This window comes from Aedes albopictus, chromosome 1 (assembly GCF_035046485.1).
Source record: "Aedes albopictus strain Foshan chromosome 1, AalbF5, whole genome shotgun sequence".
NCBI classification, from domain to species: Eukaryota; Metazoa; Arthropoda; class Insecta; order Diptera; family Culicidae; genus Aedes; species Aedes albopictus.
The window spans coordinates 285496824-285514093 of NC_085136.1; the positions used below are offsets into that span (position 1 = coordinate 285496824).

General features: G+C 40.6%; 1 protein-coding gene across 1 annotated transcript in view; it reads left to right on the plus strand.

The window, feature by feature from the left end:
- Positions 1–8968, plus strand: part of LOC109414942 (peripheral plasma membrane protein CASK) — a 676441-nt gene extending 667473 nt beyond the window's left edge. Inside the window, exon 12 of the mRNA XM_062846944.1 lies at positions 8477–8968. Coding sequence (XP_062702928.1) covers positions 8477–8488 — 12 coding nt within the window. The 3' untranslated portion in view covers positions 8489–8968. The remainder of the gene's footprint in view (positions 1–8476) is intronic.
- Positions 8969–17270: the final 8302 nt, after the last annotated feature.

The following is a 17270-nucleotide window of genomic DNA, read 5'->3' on the forward strand; positions in this document are numbered from 1 at the left end:
TCGCGTACAGGCATCGTCGTCGTCGTCGTCGTCAGACTTAGCTCAGCGCACGACTTAGCCAGTTATTCATCTCTACCTACATCAGATGTGGGGGAGGAACTTCCTACATCGTCGATGGAAGAAGTGATTTTTATCCTTCATTCGTGTAGTTTTTGCTCCTTCCGTCGTTTCTAAGCGTGGAAAGTTCTTCCAAAGAGAGGGAGGGGAGAATTTGCGCAAACATGCAAGAAAAAGCGACGGGGTGGGGAGGGTGCACGTGCAGGATGTCTAAAAAGTTTTCGCTTACTATGAAATTGATGTATGGGCAACACCTGTGTGTTCCAGTTTCTGCAAGTGCCTAAATACAATCGATTGAAGCGATATGGTGAGGCGCAGTTTGGGTTCAATCGAATTTGATTCGGCGAGGAAATATTGAGGTGAAAGAAAAAATGCTGTTCAAGTTTAAAATGCCTTGTAACTTTGTAACAAAATTACCTTACCTTACCGGTCAGGCTAAGGCCGGGGTGGCCTCTGCTGTACATAGTAGCCGCCTCCATTCCACTCGTTCCATGGCTGTTTGTCTCCAGTTCCGCACTCTGCGTAGGGTCCGCAGATCGTCCACCACTTGGTCGACCCACCTAGCTCGCTGCGCTCCACGTCTTTTTGTACCGGTCGGATGACTCTCGAGAACCATTTTAGTCGGGTTGCTATCCGACATCCTGATGACGTGACCCGCCCACCGTAACCTCCCGATTTTCGCGGTATGGACGATGGTTGATTCTCTTAGCAGCTGATGCAGCTCGTGGTTCATTCGCCTTCTCCAAGTCCCGTCTTCCATCTGCACTCCGCCGTAGATGGTACGCAACACCTTCCGTTCGAAAACTCCAAGGGCGCGTTGGTCATCTGCACGTAGGGTCCATGTTTCGTGCCCATAGAGGACGACCGGTCTAATCAACGTTTTGTAGATGGTTAGCTTCGTGTTACGGCGAACTTTATTCGATGGTAGAGTTCTACGGAGTCCAAAGTAGGCACGATTTCCTGCCACAATGCGCCTCTGAATTTCTCTGCTGGTGTCGTTGTCGTCGGTCACCAGTGAGCCCAAGTACACGAATTCTTCAACCGCCTCGATTTCATCACCGCACCGTCGATATGAATTCGGGGTGGCAGGCGCGGAGATCCCTCCCTGGAGCCCTTTGCCATCATGTACTTTGTCTTCGACACATTAATGACTAATCCGATTCGCCTGGCTTCACTCTTTAGTCGGATGTACGTTTCCGCCATCGTCTCAAATTTACGAGCAATGATATCAATATCATCGACGAAACCAAGCAGCTGAACGGACTTCGTGAAAATCGTCCCACTCGTGTTTATCCCCGCTCTTCGTATTACACCCTCCAAAGCAATGTTGAACAGCAAGCTCGAAAGACCATCACCTTGCCGTAACCCTCTGCGAGATTCGAAGGGACTCGAGAGTGTCCCTGATACTCGAACTACGCACATCACTCGATCCATCGTCGCCTTGATCAACCGTATCAGTTTATCCGGGAATCCGTATTCGTGCATAATCTGCCATAGCTGTTCTCGATCGATTGTATCATACGCCGATTTGAAATCGATGAACAAGTGATGTGTGGGCACGTTGTATTCGCGGCATTTCTGCAACACCTGGCGGATGGCGAACATCTGGTCCGTTGTAGCGCGTTCACCCATGAATCCAGCCTGATATTGCCCCACGAACTCTCTTGCAATCGGTGATAGACGGCGGCATAAAATTTGAGAGAGTATCTTGTAGGCAGCGCTCAGTAGTGTGATCGCGCGGTAGTTCCCGCAATCCAACTTGTCGCCCTTTTTGTAGATGGGACACACGATACCTTCCATCCATTCCTCCGGTAATACTTCCTCCTCCCAAATCTTGGTAATGACCCAGTGTAGCGCTCTCACCAGTGTTTCTCCACCGTATTTTAGAAGCTCGCTTGGTAGTTGATCTGCTCCAGCGGCTTTGTTGTTTTTCAACCGGCCAACCTCCTCCTCAATCTCTTGAAGGTCAGGGGCCGGAAGTCTTTCGTCCTGTGCACAAACTCCTAGATCTGTTACCACGCTACCTTCGGTACTTGCAACGTCGCCATTGAGGTGCTCATCGTAATGCTGCCGCCACCTCTCGACCACCTCACGCACGCTCGTGAGAATATTCCCGTGATTATCTCGGCACATGTCGGCTTGTGGCACAAAGCCACTGCGCGAGCGGTTCAGATTCTCGTAGAACTTTCGTGTGTCCTTAGCACGGTTCAGCTCTTCCATCGCTTCGCGATCTCGTTCTTCCTGCTGGCGCTTCTTCATCCGGAAGACTGAGTTCTGCCTGTTCCGCGCCTGTTTGTAACGTGCCTCATTCGCTCTCGTACGGTGTTGCAGCATTCTCGCCCATGCTGCATTCTTCTCGTTTTTCAACTGTTCACATTCGCCGTCGTACCAGTCGTTTCTGTGATTCGGAGTCGCGAAGCCTAGTGGTGTAACCGAGGTACTACCTATGGCGGATCGGATATCCCTCCAGCCATCTTCAAGTGTAGCTGCGCCAAGCTGCTCTTCCGTTGGTAGGACCACTGCTAACTGCTGCGCGTAGTCTTGAGCCACTTCTACGTTACGAAGTTGCTCGATGTTGAGCCGCGTCGTTCGGCTTCGACGCGTGGTGATAACTGTCGAAAGTTTTGAGCGCATGCATACAGCGACTAAGTAGTGATCCGAATCTATATTCGCTCTGCGGTATGTGCGGACGTTGGTTATATCCGAGAAGAATTTACCGTCGATTAGAACGTGGTTGATTTGGTTTTCTGTTTGATGGTCGGGGGATCTCCAGGTGGCTTTGTGGATATCTTTGCGGGGGAAGAAGGTGCTTCGGACTACCATACCACGGGAGCCTGCAAAGTTTACGCATCGCTGGCCGTTTTCATTCGATACAACAAAATTAGCAAAACTATAGCAAGTGAACACGTTCACTACTTTTGACTTTGACATTATCGTGTTTCAACGTACAATCATCGTTCCAACTAGAATATATTTTTTGTTTTATCACTGAGTTTTTATCTTTAGGAATGGGCTAGACAGAAAAAAAAATTGTAAAATTGCAAAACGTACAATTATTTTTAGAATTAAAACAATTATTTTTTGAATTAAACAGACACAATCTTCGAATAATACTAAAAAAACTTCTCAGCGAACTTATAAGGAAGCTGTTGGAAGACTGACTGAAGGAACATTTTTATTAATGTGAAAAAAAAATTGCTGTGAATGGTTCTATAGCAAACTTTTGATAAATTTCATGAATGAAAATATGTAGAAGTATTACAGAAGGATCTTCTGTTGAGAACACCTTGGAAATCTATATTTCACACTAAAAGTCATTGCTTTCGAGCCTTCGAAAAGGATGGTTTGCATTTTTTTTTATTTTCCACAAAATTGCACCAGGAAATCGCTAAAAGTGTGCAGGCATAAATATTTCTACGATCTTGGATGACATACACACATTTGGCAAAAAATCATCGACTTCGATCATGTTTGGCCGAAAAGTCAACCGTTAAGTTTGCTTTACAGGAAAAAAATCGGTAAAGTTTGCAACTTTTACTGAACTTCGTAAGAGTTTAGACAGATAAACGATAAGATTTTACCGAAATTTCATATTCTTTTACAGAATTTCTTTGAAAACCTTTTTCCGCCCACTCATCAGTCGAGATTTCGGTAAACATTTTCGAACGCGACTAGCTGTGTACATCAAAGGTAAAGTGACCAGATGATCAGAGCTCGAACGCGGGACATTAATTTGGAAATATGCATAGTAACGTGAAATCATGATCTATTTTTTTTTTGTTGACGAATACGTAACGTTTTTTTTTTGTTCCTTGAATACGAAGCACTCATTTCTTCTACCAAGCATATCTTTCTGCGTTGTGAGCTTCGCAGAAGTGGGACAAACTCATAAACATTTTTTCTACAGTCTTCAAAAGCAACCTGATAATTGAATCTAGCTGTCAAAAATGGTATTTCAACTCTCAATTGCTTTCAAAATTAAAATTAAGGTGCTTCGTACATAACTGAAACAAAAATCGTTTATTACAGCATTTTTGGCTGCCAAGCATGACGTGAACTCCACAATTTTTTGAGTTTATTATTACCCTCAAATTGCCTGAAAATGTTAACCAATCTAGCTTCTGCTTGTCCAATTTTGTCATTTGCCTACTATTTCCTTAAGTAGCTTGGATGCTTCTCTGTCAACATTGATTAATTTATTGGATGAATTTAATTTACGAGCGTACCAGTCAATGAAGGTTTTGATATTCACCCACTTGAAAAAAAAAAAATAACACAGTCAAAATAAATTTCCAATAAAAGTTTACTATACTGGATTCGGAAAGATTTTAACTTCGAGCAACGAATTTCCTCCAGATTTTTCATCTGACTGTGCGCAGTGCGCACTTGCATAGTTTTCTGCCCTGAAGTTTTTGTAATTGTACTCTTGTAACTCTCTATTTTCTTCACCGAACTGTAAAATGATGCTGTCTGACTGTGCATAAAAATCAACCAAATATTCGATTTTTTTTCTTTTAAAATAAAAAAAAATGCTGGGACTTTTTTATCGCTCGATAAAAAAAAGCTTTCAATAGATCAAACTTTGCTGTAACCCACAATCTTCATGTACTTTCTCGCCAAAATCTTTCAGTTTTTGACCTCTGATGTTGAAAGTTCCGTTAACCTTCTTCGTGCATTAGCTTGCGCGCACCTTGCTGACCTAGTGCACGTTTAGGGGTCATAATGACCCTAACACACGAAGAGGGTTAATATGTTTGATGTGATTTGTGCTTTGTACAAAACCGGTTTGACTATTTTGGCTTTGAAGTTAGTACAATATTTTGAATGCTTGTTGATTTTTTTTTCAAACGCAGGACATTTTTACGGTTTGAGATGAACGCGGGACATAATTTGTCGCGGGACATTTGGTCAAAATGCGGGACTGTCCCGCGAAACGCGGGACGTCTGGTCACTTTAATCAAATGGTTAATGAATTCAGTTTTCACAACAACATCATAAAATCAAATGAGTTAACCGATTTCCTGTGAACATACATTGATTCAACATTGACCAGAACCAGGGCTAAGAACTATCGACAAGACAAAAGGGATGATGTACTGGCTAGTACTGGCATTTTTGTTTTTGGTTCTTTTTCGGTGCATAATTCCACTTTTGTTGAAAAATATACTGTGAACGGCTAGATCCACTCATCACTAATACTTCCCATTTAATTTGTATTCCAATAAATTCCATTTTCTAAGAGAAAATAGAACATTTGTATGGGAAGTCTGTAATCCAATTATTGAACGCTTCCATAAGCTAGTTTATCCTAATGTTGAACGATTCTCGCTAATTGTTGGTCGGTTCAAGCTTTGTTTGTAATTGATGACGTATAACCCGACATAAACTTATCATTGCAATGCATTGGTCTGTTTTTATTTTGGCATAGACTCAACAGTTATTCGAAGTGGGCCCAACAGAGGTCCAACATTTGATAAAATTTAACCCGACTTTGACCCGACATCCGATATTATTTCACTCTGGTGGATTTTTTTCCGGGTTTCTCGTGTTTTGTGCCCAGTAAGTCATTTGAGTGACAATTCATTCAAATTAGGGAGCGTCAATAAATTACGTCACGCACAAATTCTTCATTTTACCCCAAATTTTTGTATGGGTCGTCACACTTTGCTGAACCCCCTCTCCTCCCCCTTAAAAGCGTAACGTAATTTATGAACGTTCCCAAGGAATCGCTTCCCATTTGACTGAAATAAAACAATTTCAAACATAACTTAAATACAAAATTACCTGAAGAGATTTGACTAGAAGCGAAAACGAATGAAGAAAAGAACGCCTTCAAAAGCCCCTGAATTACTCCTGGAAACCCATAAGACCGACTCAACCTCATAGAACACCCCTAGAACGACCTTGTAATCCATCGAAAACCCGTGGACCGCTTCTGAACTCCCCCGGAACGCCCTGAAATACTCCTGGGACCCCTCAACATTCTGAATCCCTCTGGAACACCTCATGAACGCGCTTGAAACCCATTGAAAGCCCCTGATACCTTCCTGAAGCCCTCTGGAACATCCCTGGAACATCTCTGGAAAGCCTTTGAAACCCCATGAAATGCACGGCTGGGTAAAGTGAAAAAAAAATCTGGCAGTCATGCCAACATTGTAGGTTATGTCAGTGTTCAACAATTGGATCCTAGATGTATAATGATAGTGTGATAAGAAAAATATTTTTTTCAAATGAAATTTCAATGAAAATGTGATTTTACACAATGTTAAACTGCTATAGACATCCTTCCAGTTCTTGTAACTATGGTGTGACTTTGATATTTGTGGTCGATTTTCCAGCAAAGCTTATTTCGTAACAGCAATTTCTTAAAGTTAATCTTTTGTATTGTGCATTTTTCATGTCATCAGCGGTAAAAATTGTTCAATCGATATTTTTGACGTATAATATGTATAATTTTGTTACTTTATTGGAGCAGTATCATGACACACATGTATACGCATCTACATCATATTTTTACGTTGATGGAAGATTACTTAAGTTAGATTTATAATAACATTGTCAGAAACTGTTCAACCTTTGGGTAGTGTTTAACAATTGGCGAATTACCCTACGACATTCCATTTTTATTTTTGGCCTTTTAGTTAAATTTTGAGATAAATACAACTTTGTGGTCTCTTAATACATCAGTTGTATTCGTATCCGATCGATAAAACCGTAAATTCACACAAACAATCACAATTATTTTCATTTCGAACAAGATACATTGCAAACCATCTACAGACTACTGAGTTTTAGAAAGTTTTCTAGTCATCTTGATTTTTCAATCTATCAATCGTCATTCGATATTTTTTTCAGAATGATAATACTGCATGAGTACCTTTCCTCATGATATTAACCAATGTTCTCTTATTTCAAAAATAGATTATTTGGGCACCGATTCTTTCCGTTTTTTGTTGTTTTCATGCATGTCGTGTCAAATTGTTGAAATAACGTTCAAACTTTCGTATCATATGTTTTAAGAAATAAAAAAAAACTTGAATCTTAAAAAAATATAAAAAAATATCTTTGGAATGACCTTGATAAGAACTCATATGGCAATATTAAGCAACATCCTGATATATTTTTGACGAAAATATTCAACTATTGACCATAATTATTGAAAAAATTCTTTCAAATGTCGTGACATAATGTCTACGTATGAAATATTATTCAATATAATTTAAGTCCTTGTAATAACAATATCATTTCTACCTATATATTTACATTTCTGATCGAGTTATACGATTTTGGGGGACGACACCAACCAGGCTATGGAACGTTGGGATAATATTAACATCGTTTTTCTGTAAAAAAAACGCCTGCACAGTTTAAAAAAATCGAAATAAGTTCTGATGGAATTCACTGGAAGGTCTTGTAGAGAAAAAAAAGATGTTTTCAGTTTCACCAAAATGTTTTATGCGATTGTGCTCTAATCGTTAGTTTCAATTGGTATTCCGAACCAATTAGCTGATGTCCGTCTAAAATTTTTTATTGGAGTTTAGAGGCAAATATTATACAGGAGTTTGAAGAAAAATGTTGATAAATTAGACGGATTAGTAAACGGAATTGTTAATTGTTTTAAAATTCAAGAAAGGTTTCAGAATAATTAAAAATTTTCTACTCTGAAAAAAATACGGTAAATTTGGCAGAATGTTCTATTTGGATGCAGTTGAAACCTGCTAAGATTTTCCGGTGACTATCCAGGATGATTTTCCTAAATTTATCTTAGAGCCTCATTAGGTGATACATACTTTTAGTGGTTTTCCATCGAAAGAAAGTATCGTTTCTAAGCTATCTTGTGAAATTGTGATAAAGAACTCCAAATGACTTCTTATCTCCCTTTCTTAAATAAATGTGAAGCACATTATTACCGAAATGTTGTCAGAAATTGCTGGAAATCACTGTGAGAAATAACTTCTAGGTATACATCAGTGATTTATGCAAGAACTTCATCAAGAGATTCCAACAAAATCTACTCCTAATTTGTGCGTTGAATTTCAACAACCTTTTAAAAAAGTAATTTCATGTTTAAAGATTACTGAAAGAACAACAAATCTTCTATTCACGTTTTTTTCTAATGGGTGGGATTATGATATTTTCTTATGGAGGTAAATAATGAGAGAATGAGTTTGAAAAAGCAACACGTACTCAAGCGACGAACGCAATTCAGTGATGAAGGTTCTACAATATATTGTATGAAACTCGCATTTAGATAATCTCGTTTCAGAATAAATACATTCTATTTAACAAAGCCACAATTTTTTTTATGCCTGAAGTTTTTTTTTATCAAAAGCCTTGAAAACAGAAAATGTTTTCAAATCATAAAAACAAAAAAAAATGTAATCGTTGGATGATAACTTAATTCTTATTTTCTTTTTAGGTAAAACGATGAATGAAATAACTTATAAGGTAAGTTAACGCCAAAAGAGTTGCAACGGTTAGTATTTTGAGTAATGATTTGATGCATAAAAGCAAACTCCCTGTTTATAAGTCGTGTTCGATGAAATTCTGGCGTAGTATTTAAAAGGGCTTATTTACAAAACGTAAACGTTGAGAAAATCGCGTACTACAAATTACGAATACTTCTTCTTCTTCTTAGTGGCTCTACGTTGCCACTGGAACTCGGTTTGCTTTCTTTTCTTTGAGCACTTCCACAGTTATTAATTGAAGAGCTTTCTTTGCGAAACTCAGAAGGCTAGATCCAGTTAGATTAGTCAATGAATCTCATTCTAGTTAGACCCTTTCATTAGTGCTTGTTTCAGTTCGGACCTTTTTCATTCACCGTATTTTTTTTTTTTAATTTTCATTTTGACTTTATTCTTATACGAGAAAAATAAAGTGTAATCTACATTGTTTCCTACAGAGTCAATCGAACTCAAAAGGGGGCTCGAAAGCATATGTGGAAAGTTGTGCTTCTTTAAATGTGCGAAGAAAATCGTTTGTAGTTGAAAAAACCACAAAAACATATGATGGAAACAATTGTTTTAAGTTTAAAGGTAAATCGTTTCTGCTTATTGAATGGAAAATTATCGTAATATAAACCTAATATGGAAACTGTTGCGTTTTTAGACCTTAGTGGAACTAGTGTTCCATATTTTTGATTTCGAGAATTAAATTTTTGAGCTGTGTTCGCGTTGTTAGTTAAGTTTATATGTAACTGATAGCTTTATTGAAAAAATAAATCGTTTTTTATGTTTTGAATATTATTTTTTGTTGAGAGTTCTGTTAAGAAATCAGTCTACCACTTATATTTGTAAATTTTGCCAGGGTTCCTCTAAGTAGCGCATCATCGCGTAATTTCAAGAAAACTCAAATTTTCGCCGGGGCCCGTGGCGTAGTGGCTACACGTTTGCTTTATAAGCAGATGGTCATGGGTTCGATCCCAGCCCCGGCACTTTCGTCATTTGCTCTTTCCCCCTGAGAGCAGCTGACACTGACCCTCTTCTGAGCCCATGGCTCAATTGAACCCGGATACTTTGACATCGGTGAATGGCAACCCATAATGGACCCCCAATCGGACTGGAAACAGAAACAACCAACAACCAACATCCTCGAGCTCATCATTCTACCATGATAGGGTAGAAAGTGAAAGCAGCGCAACGGCCACCAGTTTGATGTAGTACAGTTTGAAATAGAATTCATTTAGGCGCTGTACAAAGTATATGTACAGCTTCCAATGTGAATCGCTCATGCAGTGCCCTAGTGGACAATAGAGCTGTTAATTAGGGGTAGTGATTGAAGAATAAAAAAAATTATTAAAAGAGTTCCTGCATTAATTCCAGAAAAAATCGTGAACAATATGTCACCATTGCACCATTCAAATCATTTTGTAAACGCTAAAATAAAAGAAAAATATAAATTATTAACAGAAAGTATCTAGGCGACTTGAGCCGACACACGATGTGACAAACCATTCAAAATATCGTCCGCTTAATGCTAGAACTACAGTATCGGACAATAAAAATGCAGCAAAGCTGTTTCCCCATACAAACTAGTCAACTTTGGATTGCCATATCTTAGTTATGTCTCAACCGATTGATTTCATTTTTCTGTGACGAACTACAAAACATTTCAATTTTCAAAAACTATTGAAAAAGTTCAGTTATAACTATTGATACAAAAATTACAGATATTTTGAATTTTAACAATAAAAATGCACCAAGCCAAAAAAAATGTGTAGCCTAAAGTGCTGAAGTCAGATAGCTATGGTGTCTTGAGCAAATTTATTGGTCATCACACCAGAAGCATATTTGCCGAAGACATCATAGTGATTTGACTTCAGCATTTTTGGCTACATCATTTTTTGTCTTGGTGCATTTTTATTGTCCGATGCTGTAGGTAACTCGAAGATCATAGTTTCGAGAAAAACGACTTTGAAAATTTTACATTTTTTTCATGCAGTTGTTCCAGAGGTGTGGAGCCTTTAAAATAATTTATTGTTTTGAATTGAATGCCTACTCAGCTTCTACTCTTTCTGCTACAAAAAAAAGTATTGGTTTAAACCTTTGATAAAAACAATAAATGGTTGAAAAATTGTCGAGTTACCTAGTTATAGCACTCAAACTGCACCATTAATAATGGAGGAGATGTTCTTAGATACCTAGTTTTTAAAACTATTAATATCATTCTTATCAGTTTTCTTGTTGCAGTATGCAAATTTAGAAAGGTTCATATATTGAAATAAACGTGTAATTAATGAATTTGCTAGGATGCCTGCTATATCACCACATGACACCTCAAAATGTTCATAAAATAATCATCTACGAACAATCACAGTTTTTAGCCAAATCAATACAAATAAAATATTTTAAGTTTTTAAGCCTAAAATGTAAAACAGTAGTAGATTTTCAATCATTAAACAAAAGAAAGATTTTCAATCTACTAACAAAAGAATGGCTAGTAGCATTTTCACGTCCAAGTGTCCGACAGCTTATAACCTGTGCGGTTGTAAATAGATATGATTTTCTCAGTTACCTAGTTTAGTACTCAGTTCTTGTATTCTACACTGAGATGCCTAGTTTTGAAAATAGTGAATATTTTCGTCGTTTATAAACGTATTTCATTGGTCTTTGCATATATTATGGAGCTCAAAAAGCACGATATAATGGTACGCCGCCAACATATCATTTCCAGATTATCTCAGTCGATACTATTCCCTCCGTATAATGGTATATTAAACTCAAAAACCCTGATTAATCCACCTAGTGGTGATAGCGCCTTTCTCGTCGAATATGTACTCATGATGTCGACGTAAGCCGAAGTGTTCCTGAATCCTGAGAATACTTTATTGAGAATTTTATCAAAGCCATTATCGAATAGAAAAACTTATTGATGACGCATATTCCGACGTTATGTTCAACGTATAGGCAGAGCTTAAAATATCAGAGCTCTCAGTTGACTGCTTGACCACCTTCACTGTCATTGGAGGCCAATCAATATGAAGACGATGATTACAAGCTAAGATATAACCTTTTTCACAACCACAGATCACTTTGGGGTCGTCGACAAAGTTTTCTCTGTACACGTCAGTCTATATTTCATTATCGCTGATTACAAGATCCATGTAAAATCGAACAAAAAAAAAATGCAAGCAAGTGAAATTTCCCAAACTAAATCCCAACAAAATTTCAACCACATTACAGAGCGCGAGGGCGCAACCATTCACATCAGAATTTTGTGTAGTAACTTTAGACGCAAAAGGGGATTGAAAAAAAAAATGTTCAGGGTTGTTGCGATTAAATTTTAATTTTCCCATACAACGTTGACTGTAAGGATGAGTAGGAATCTGAAATGGTGTGATTTGATGAGTTCTGAGATCACTTTAGTTTTGTCATGATGAAGAGAACAATTACACATATCTATCGCTTGCTATGATTTTGCTCACTTTCGTAATTCCGGCAAAGCACCCAAAGCTGGATCTGTAATACTGCTGGTAGTCTCTAATGTGGTTTGAGCCTATTTTCTTGCTAACCGGGAATCAGGTTATCAAAAAAGCCGCGATTTGACGTGTGGCATGCATCTCTAATGTGATCTGAGACTATTTTCTTGCTGATCGTTCTTCAGGTTATCGAAAAAGCCGGTATATAATGAGCCGCACGCATGTGTTTGGTTTCCTTCCACATTCGTCCACTTCCGGTGGGACACCCGGAATCGGCTCTGGTACACTACTGGTTTTCCCTAATGTGGTCTGAGATTTTTTTTTGTTAACCGCTCATCAGATATCCTAAAAAGCTGCGATTTGATGTATCACATGCATGGGTTTGGTTCTCTTTTACATTTGACCACTTCCGGCGGGACAACTGCAACCAATCCCGCAACACTACCGGTAGTTTCTAATGTAGTCTGGTTCTATTTTCTTGCTAATCGTTCATCGGGTTTTCGAAAAAGCCGCAATTTGATGTGTTGCATGCATTACTTTGGTTCACTTATGTATTTGGCCACTTCCGGCGGGACACCCGGAACCGGTTCTGGAATACTACCGGTTCAGATATGGTCTGAGACTATTTTCCTGAATACCGTTAATCAGGTTATCGAAAATGCCGCTATTTGATGTGTCGCATGCATGGATTTGGTTCACTTTTTTATTTGGCCACTTCCGGCGGGACACCCGGAACCGGTTCTGGAACACTACTGGTTCAGATATGGTCTGAGAGTATTTTCCTGCTCACCGTTCGTCAGGTTATCGAAAAAGCCGCGGTCTGATATGTCGCATGCAAGGTTTTGTAGCATTTTCATATCTGGCCCCTCCCTGGGATACCGATCCGGAACACCTAAATGGCCATAACTCCGGAACGGCTGAACCGATCCGAACCATTTTCGACAGGAAACAATGGGACCAGATTCCGCGTCGAATGAACCGTCGGTCATAAAAATCGGTTGAGGTTTACTGCCAAAAAGAGATGTGAGTTTATTTTTTACACACACATACACACACACACACACACACACACACACACACACACACACACACATACACACACAGACATCATCTCAATTCGTCGAGCTGAGTTGATTGGTATATGTGACTCGACCCTCCGGGCCTTCTATCAAAAAGTCATTTTTGGAGTGAATATATAGCCTTTCCAGTACGCTTAGTGTACGAGAAAGGCAAAAAAAATCTTAAATAAAATTCCAACGAAATTTCCGGAGGTGTCTTTGGAGGAATACCTTTTAAAATTATAGAATGAGTTCCTGCAATAATTTCAGAAAAAAAAAATCCTCAAAAACCTCAAATTCTCAAATGGAAAAATGAAAGAAAAATATAAACTATTAACAGAAAGTTACTAGGCCACTTGAACCAATACATGATATGGCTGGGTTAAAATATAGTTTAGTTTTATGTTACTTATTGTATAAATTTATATTAAAACATTGCTATATTTTATACATTATGTAAAATTAGTTATTTTAATAATATGGAACAAACTCACTGGTGGTTCAGCGTCTAGTGACTATGTGCTTTTCATCGACGCGGACAGAAGCAGCACTTTGCCACGGTTCCGAAACATTTGGCCGAACGCCGTTTTACCGATTGCCGTTTGGTCGAAAACGGTATGATGAACTTAAGTGATCGAGCCCAAGGATGGAAATCTAGTGATCATGATAGGATCCCAAATGTGTCACGGTTAGAAGGCATCGCGCGATCATAGCAACAACGATAGAATTTTGTCGTCAAGCATTCATAACAACCCATGCTCCGCGAATAATGAATCGCTCGGCATGTGCGGCCGCGATGCGATCTTTATCATGAAGTCGAAATGATAAATTTCGATTTTCGATCACTTTTTGTGCATTCTTATTGCTGAAGCTTCACGATCTGCATATGAATGTAATGTTCCAGATCATGAATTTTGGTTCCGGGTGCAAAAGTGGCCATAATCGTGATGAATAAAGTTTATCGCGACTTGTAACATGATCCGATAACGAGAGATCCCGCGATAAAGCGTGCATCAGAAGTTTGATTGCTCTGTGATACGAGCACAGCGCGAGGGTGCCGCATCATGCTACCGCAAGAGCAACGGCTATCTTTGATTGTTCGTATGGTGTTTCATTTATCGTTAGAAGTGATTTTCTTCCATCCTTGATCGAGCCACTTTTTCCTACATCATTATAACTCCAAAGGACAGCAAGAGTCATATTCGTTTGATTTAAAGGTTGCTTGCTTATGTTCCACTCCACAACTCGGGCCTCGCCTCACATACACAACCTCGTTTGTGCCACTTTCCAGTTCAATCAAGCTTTCCCGAAAGCTCATCTATCACCGCCACCGCCATCACCAGAGATGCTACCACGGCCGTGCCACTGTCTGCCCGGCCGGGGTGGAAAACAGAGAAAACCTACCCATCATCATCAGCATTACCCCGGAAAGCTCACTGATGCCAGAACCTCACACGGTCTTGCCAAAGCGCGCTGGCTGGCTGGGGTGGCAACGGCAGTCAACGATTACTGTGGCACCGTCGTCGTTGTCATTGTCGATGACGATGAAAGAGTAAAAGAAGTAATCGCCCTCTCGGGCAGCTAGCTCTCGGGCGAGATGGTCCAGCCAACCTAGTAGCAACAGCCCACGAGTTGGATCCAGCATCCCGTTAGGAATAGAATAACGGACCGCGAGCGAAGGCAAGAGATCCGTTGAGAGTGGAAGAGAACGGGAGTTTGGCGGCGATGGAGCGCATGTCCGGTGGATGCTGTGTCGTCTAGGTAACTTGGAAGCTCCCTTTCTCTCTCTTCTCGTAGCGTCGAGCTGAATCGGCAGAGAATCTCCGCGGATGCTGTGACAGCTGGAAGTCTCTCACGGCGACGGGAGAACCATCACGTGTTTGCGAGATGTAGGTAGCTTTCTGGGTTTCGCGTTTTGTTGTAACGGATGCTGTGTAAGGGAGTGTGTTCGGCAGGATGCTGTTCGAGTATCTGAGAGATTCCTCTCCGGTTTGGCGTGCGCTTGTGTGAGTCGGGGGGAGCGTCGCGCTCTCGATGACTATCCCAAAAACGGTTCAATGACGGAAAATATCGATGAATGGTAGAATTTTCCCAGCCCAAGCCCGACGAACGACCATTTTGGCTGGCGAGGAGTTTCGAGATAGAGGGCTGCGAGGATTCGAATGCTCAAGAGTTCTGTTCGAGCCCCCGTGAAGAAGCGTAGCTGTACACAGTTTCGGGCGGTCGGTCTCGGTTGATCTCGGAGTGAATGGTGCCAGTGAGTAATAGAGTGACATACACACACGGCGGCCGAGGTTTCGGTAGGTTGTGGGGCTGCTGGAGCGTGGAATACACCTTCCATGGAGTGTGTACCTTAGATTCTTAGTGGTCCAGAACTGCGAACCAGTATAGCGGAAGCCCTTCAGCCGAAAGGGTGCTGGAAAAGCCAGGACTATTTCTTTCGGACAAGAACGCCAACACTTTTCATCTTCATCATCTCACCATCTCCCCTCAAAACTGAAAGCAGAGCAACTCCTGTGTGTATGTCCAGCCACTTGTGTGTATACTTCTAGTTGTTTAACTCTTGTGTGATCAATATTGCAGTTTTTTCCTCATTTTTCATTCGCGAACTCTAACCTTCGACGGCAAGTGTGATCTCCGCGATAGCCAACAGTAGTGATACGATTTTTCTGTGTCGCAAGGAAAACGCTTCCATCGCCGTGTTGGATTTCTGTGTTTCTATGTGCGTTCGGAGATTCACACAGAGTTTGACGGCTGACCTAAATCTTCTCCAAGAGTGAGTGCCGTCCATTTCTCTATACATATCTGTGTGCCACTTGTATGTGACCGTGTGTTAGTTTTTCCTCCGGAGTTCATGTGTCCTCGAAATGCTGGATATGGCAGTTTTCCAAAGCCAATCTTGAAAGTGCGACTTGGCAAAGCTGGATATTCCGGTGACCAAACTGACAGCTGGCCGTCGATTTACGGTCGAAGACTACAACAGCGAAGAGAAAATCGCGCGATGGTGGTGGAAATCCCCGACATTTTCCTGGGTTCTGCACAGTGAAACAAGCAGAGTGCGTCTCGTGTGTTGGTTTATTTTCGTCTTTGTGCGATCCGGGTGTCCCAGTGGAACCTCCGGAGAAAAAAAAGTTGCTGCCCAACTTTCCGAACAAACAACATAAAACATCCGACAGCAGGCAGCAGCAACCGAGGCCTTAGTGAGTGTGTTTTTGCCGTTCCGTGGAATATCCCTTTCCCCCCATCGCATAGGTCCATTCGAGCGGAACCGTCCAGAAGTCCCTTTTGGATTATGTGAGTGTGATTCATCAAGATGCGAAAAGTACTCGGGGAAAAAAATCGCACAGCTTCAAGGTATCACCATCGACAACGACCGACCGGGGAGAGTGTATCAAAAACATATCAAAAACCTTTGGCAACGGGTTCGGTAGGCCCAAAATAGTCCCGGCAGGGACTCCGAACGAGAAGGGATTAAATTTGTTGTTGGTCGGAGGCGGGACAAGGGGGAAGGACTGCGTTTGCAAACATGAACCGAGCTGACGATGAGGGAGCTTACCGATTCGGAAAACAACTGGCATCCATCTCTTGTTCGAAACTGTTGCTGTTGGTCGGTCGGTCCGGTCCGGTCCGGTCCATATAGAGGTGAACTGAACATTTCCGTTCCTGTGCAGGATGTGTGGGTACATATGAGCACAAACATCCGGGCTGGGTCGCACGCAGTTATTGCTCGGTGCCTCGCTGCCCCGCTACTGCTGCTCGAAGGGATGGATTATGTTTTAGAGGCAATTGCCCCGGCAACCGACCAACTAGCTAGCATACGGTTGGTTTTGGGGTCAGGAGCGTAGTTGGTTGGGTGGGTTCACTATTACTGGGTTCGAATTTCTCGTTAGAGGCTGGGTGTGCTGCAGTATGTGATCAGGTTATCATTACTGAAATCATGCCGTGTATAAACCTGGAGTACAACATGGAAGGTTTTGTCCAAGAATATTTTGGATTTTTGTCCAATATAGAACGGAAATGTCATTCTACATTTCCGTTCTTATATCATTAAAATATATCCTAACTCTTTATGAAAAATACTACTGGATTTGAAGATCTTCAAAATTCATAAAGTAATTTCCTGATTTTCTACAAAGTTCAAAATAAAGAAGGAAATAAATAAAACAAATATTGATCAACTTTTAAAAGCAAACAAATCGTCCAGCAAATAACAAATCTATAAATGACTTACTAGAGAG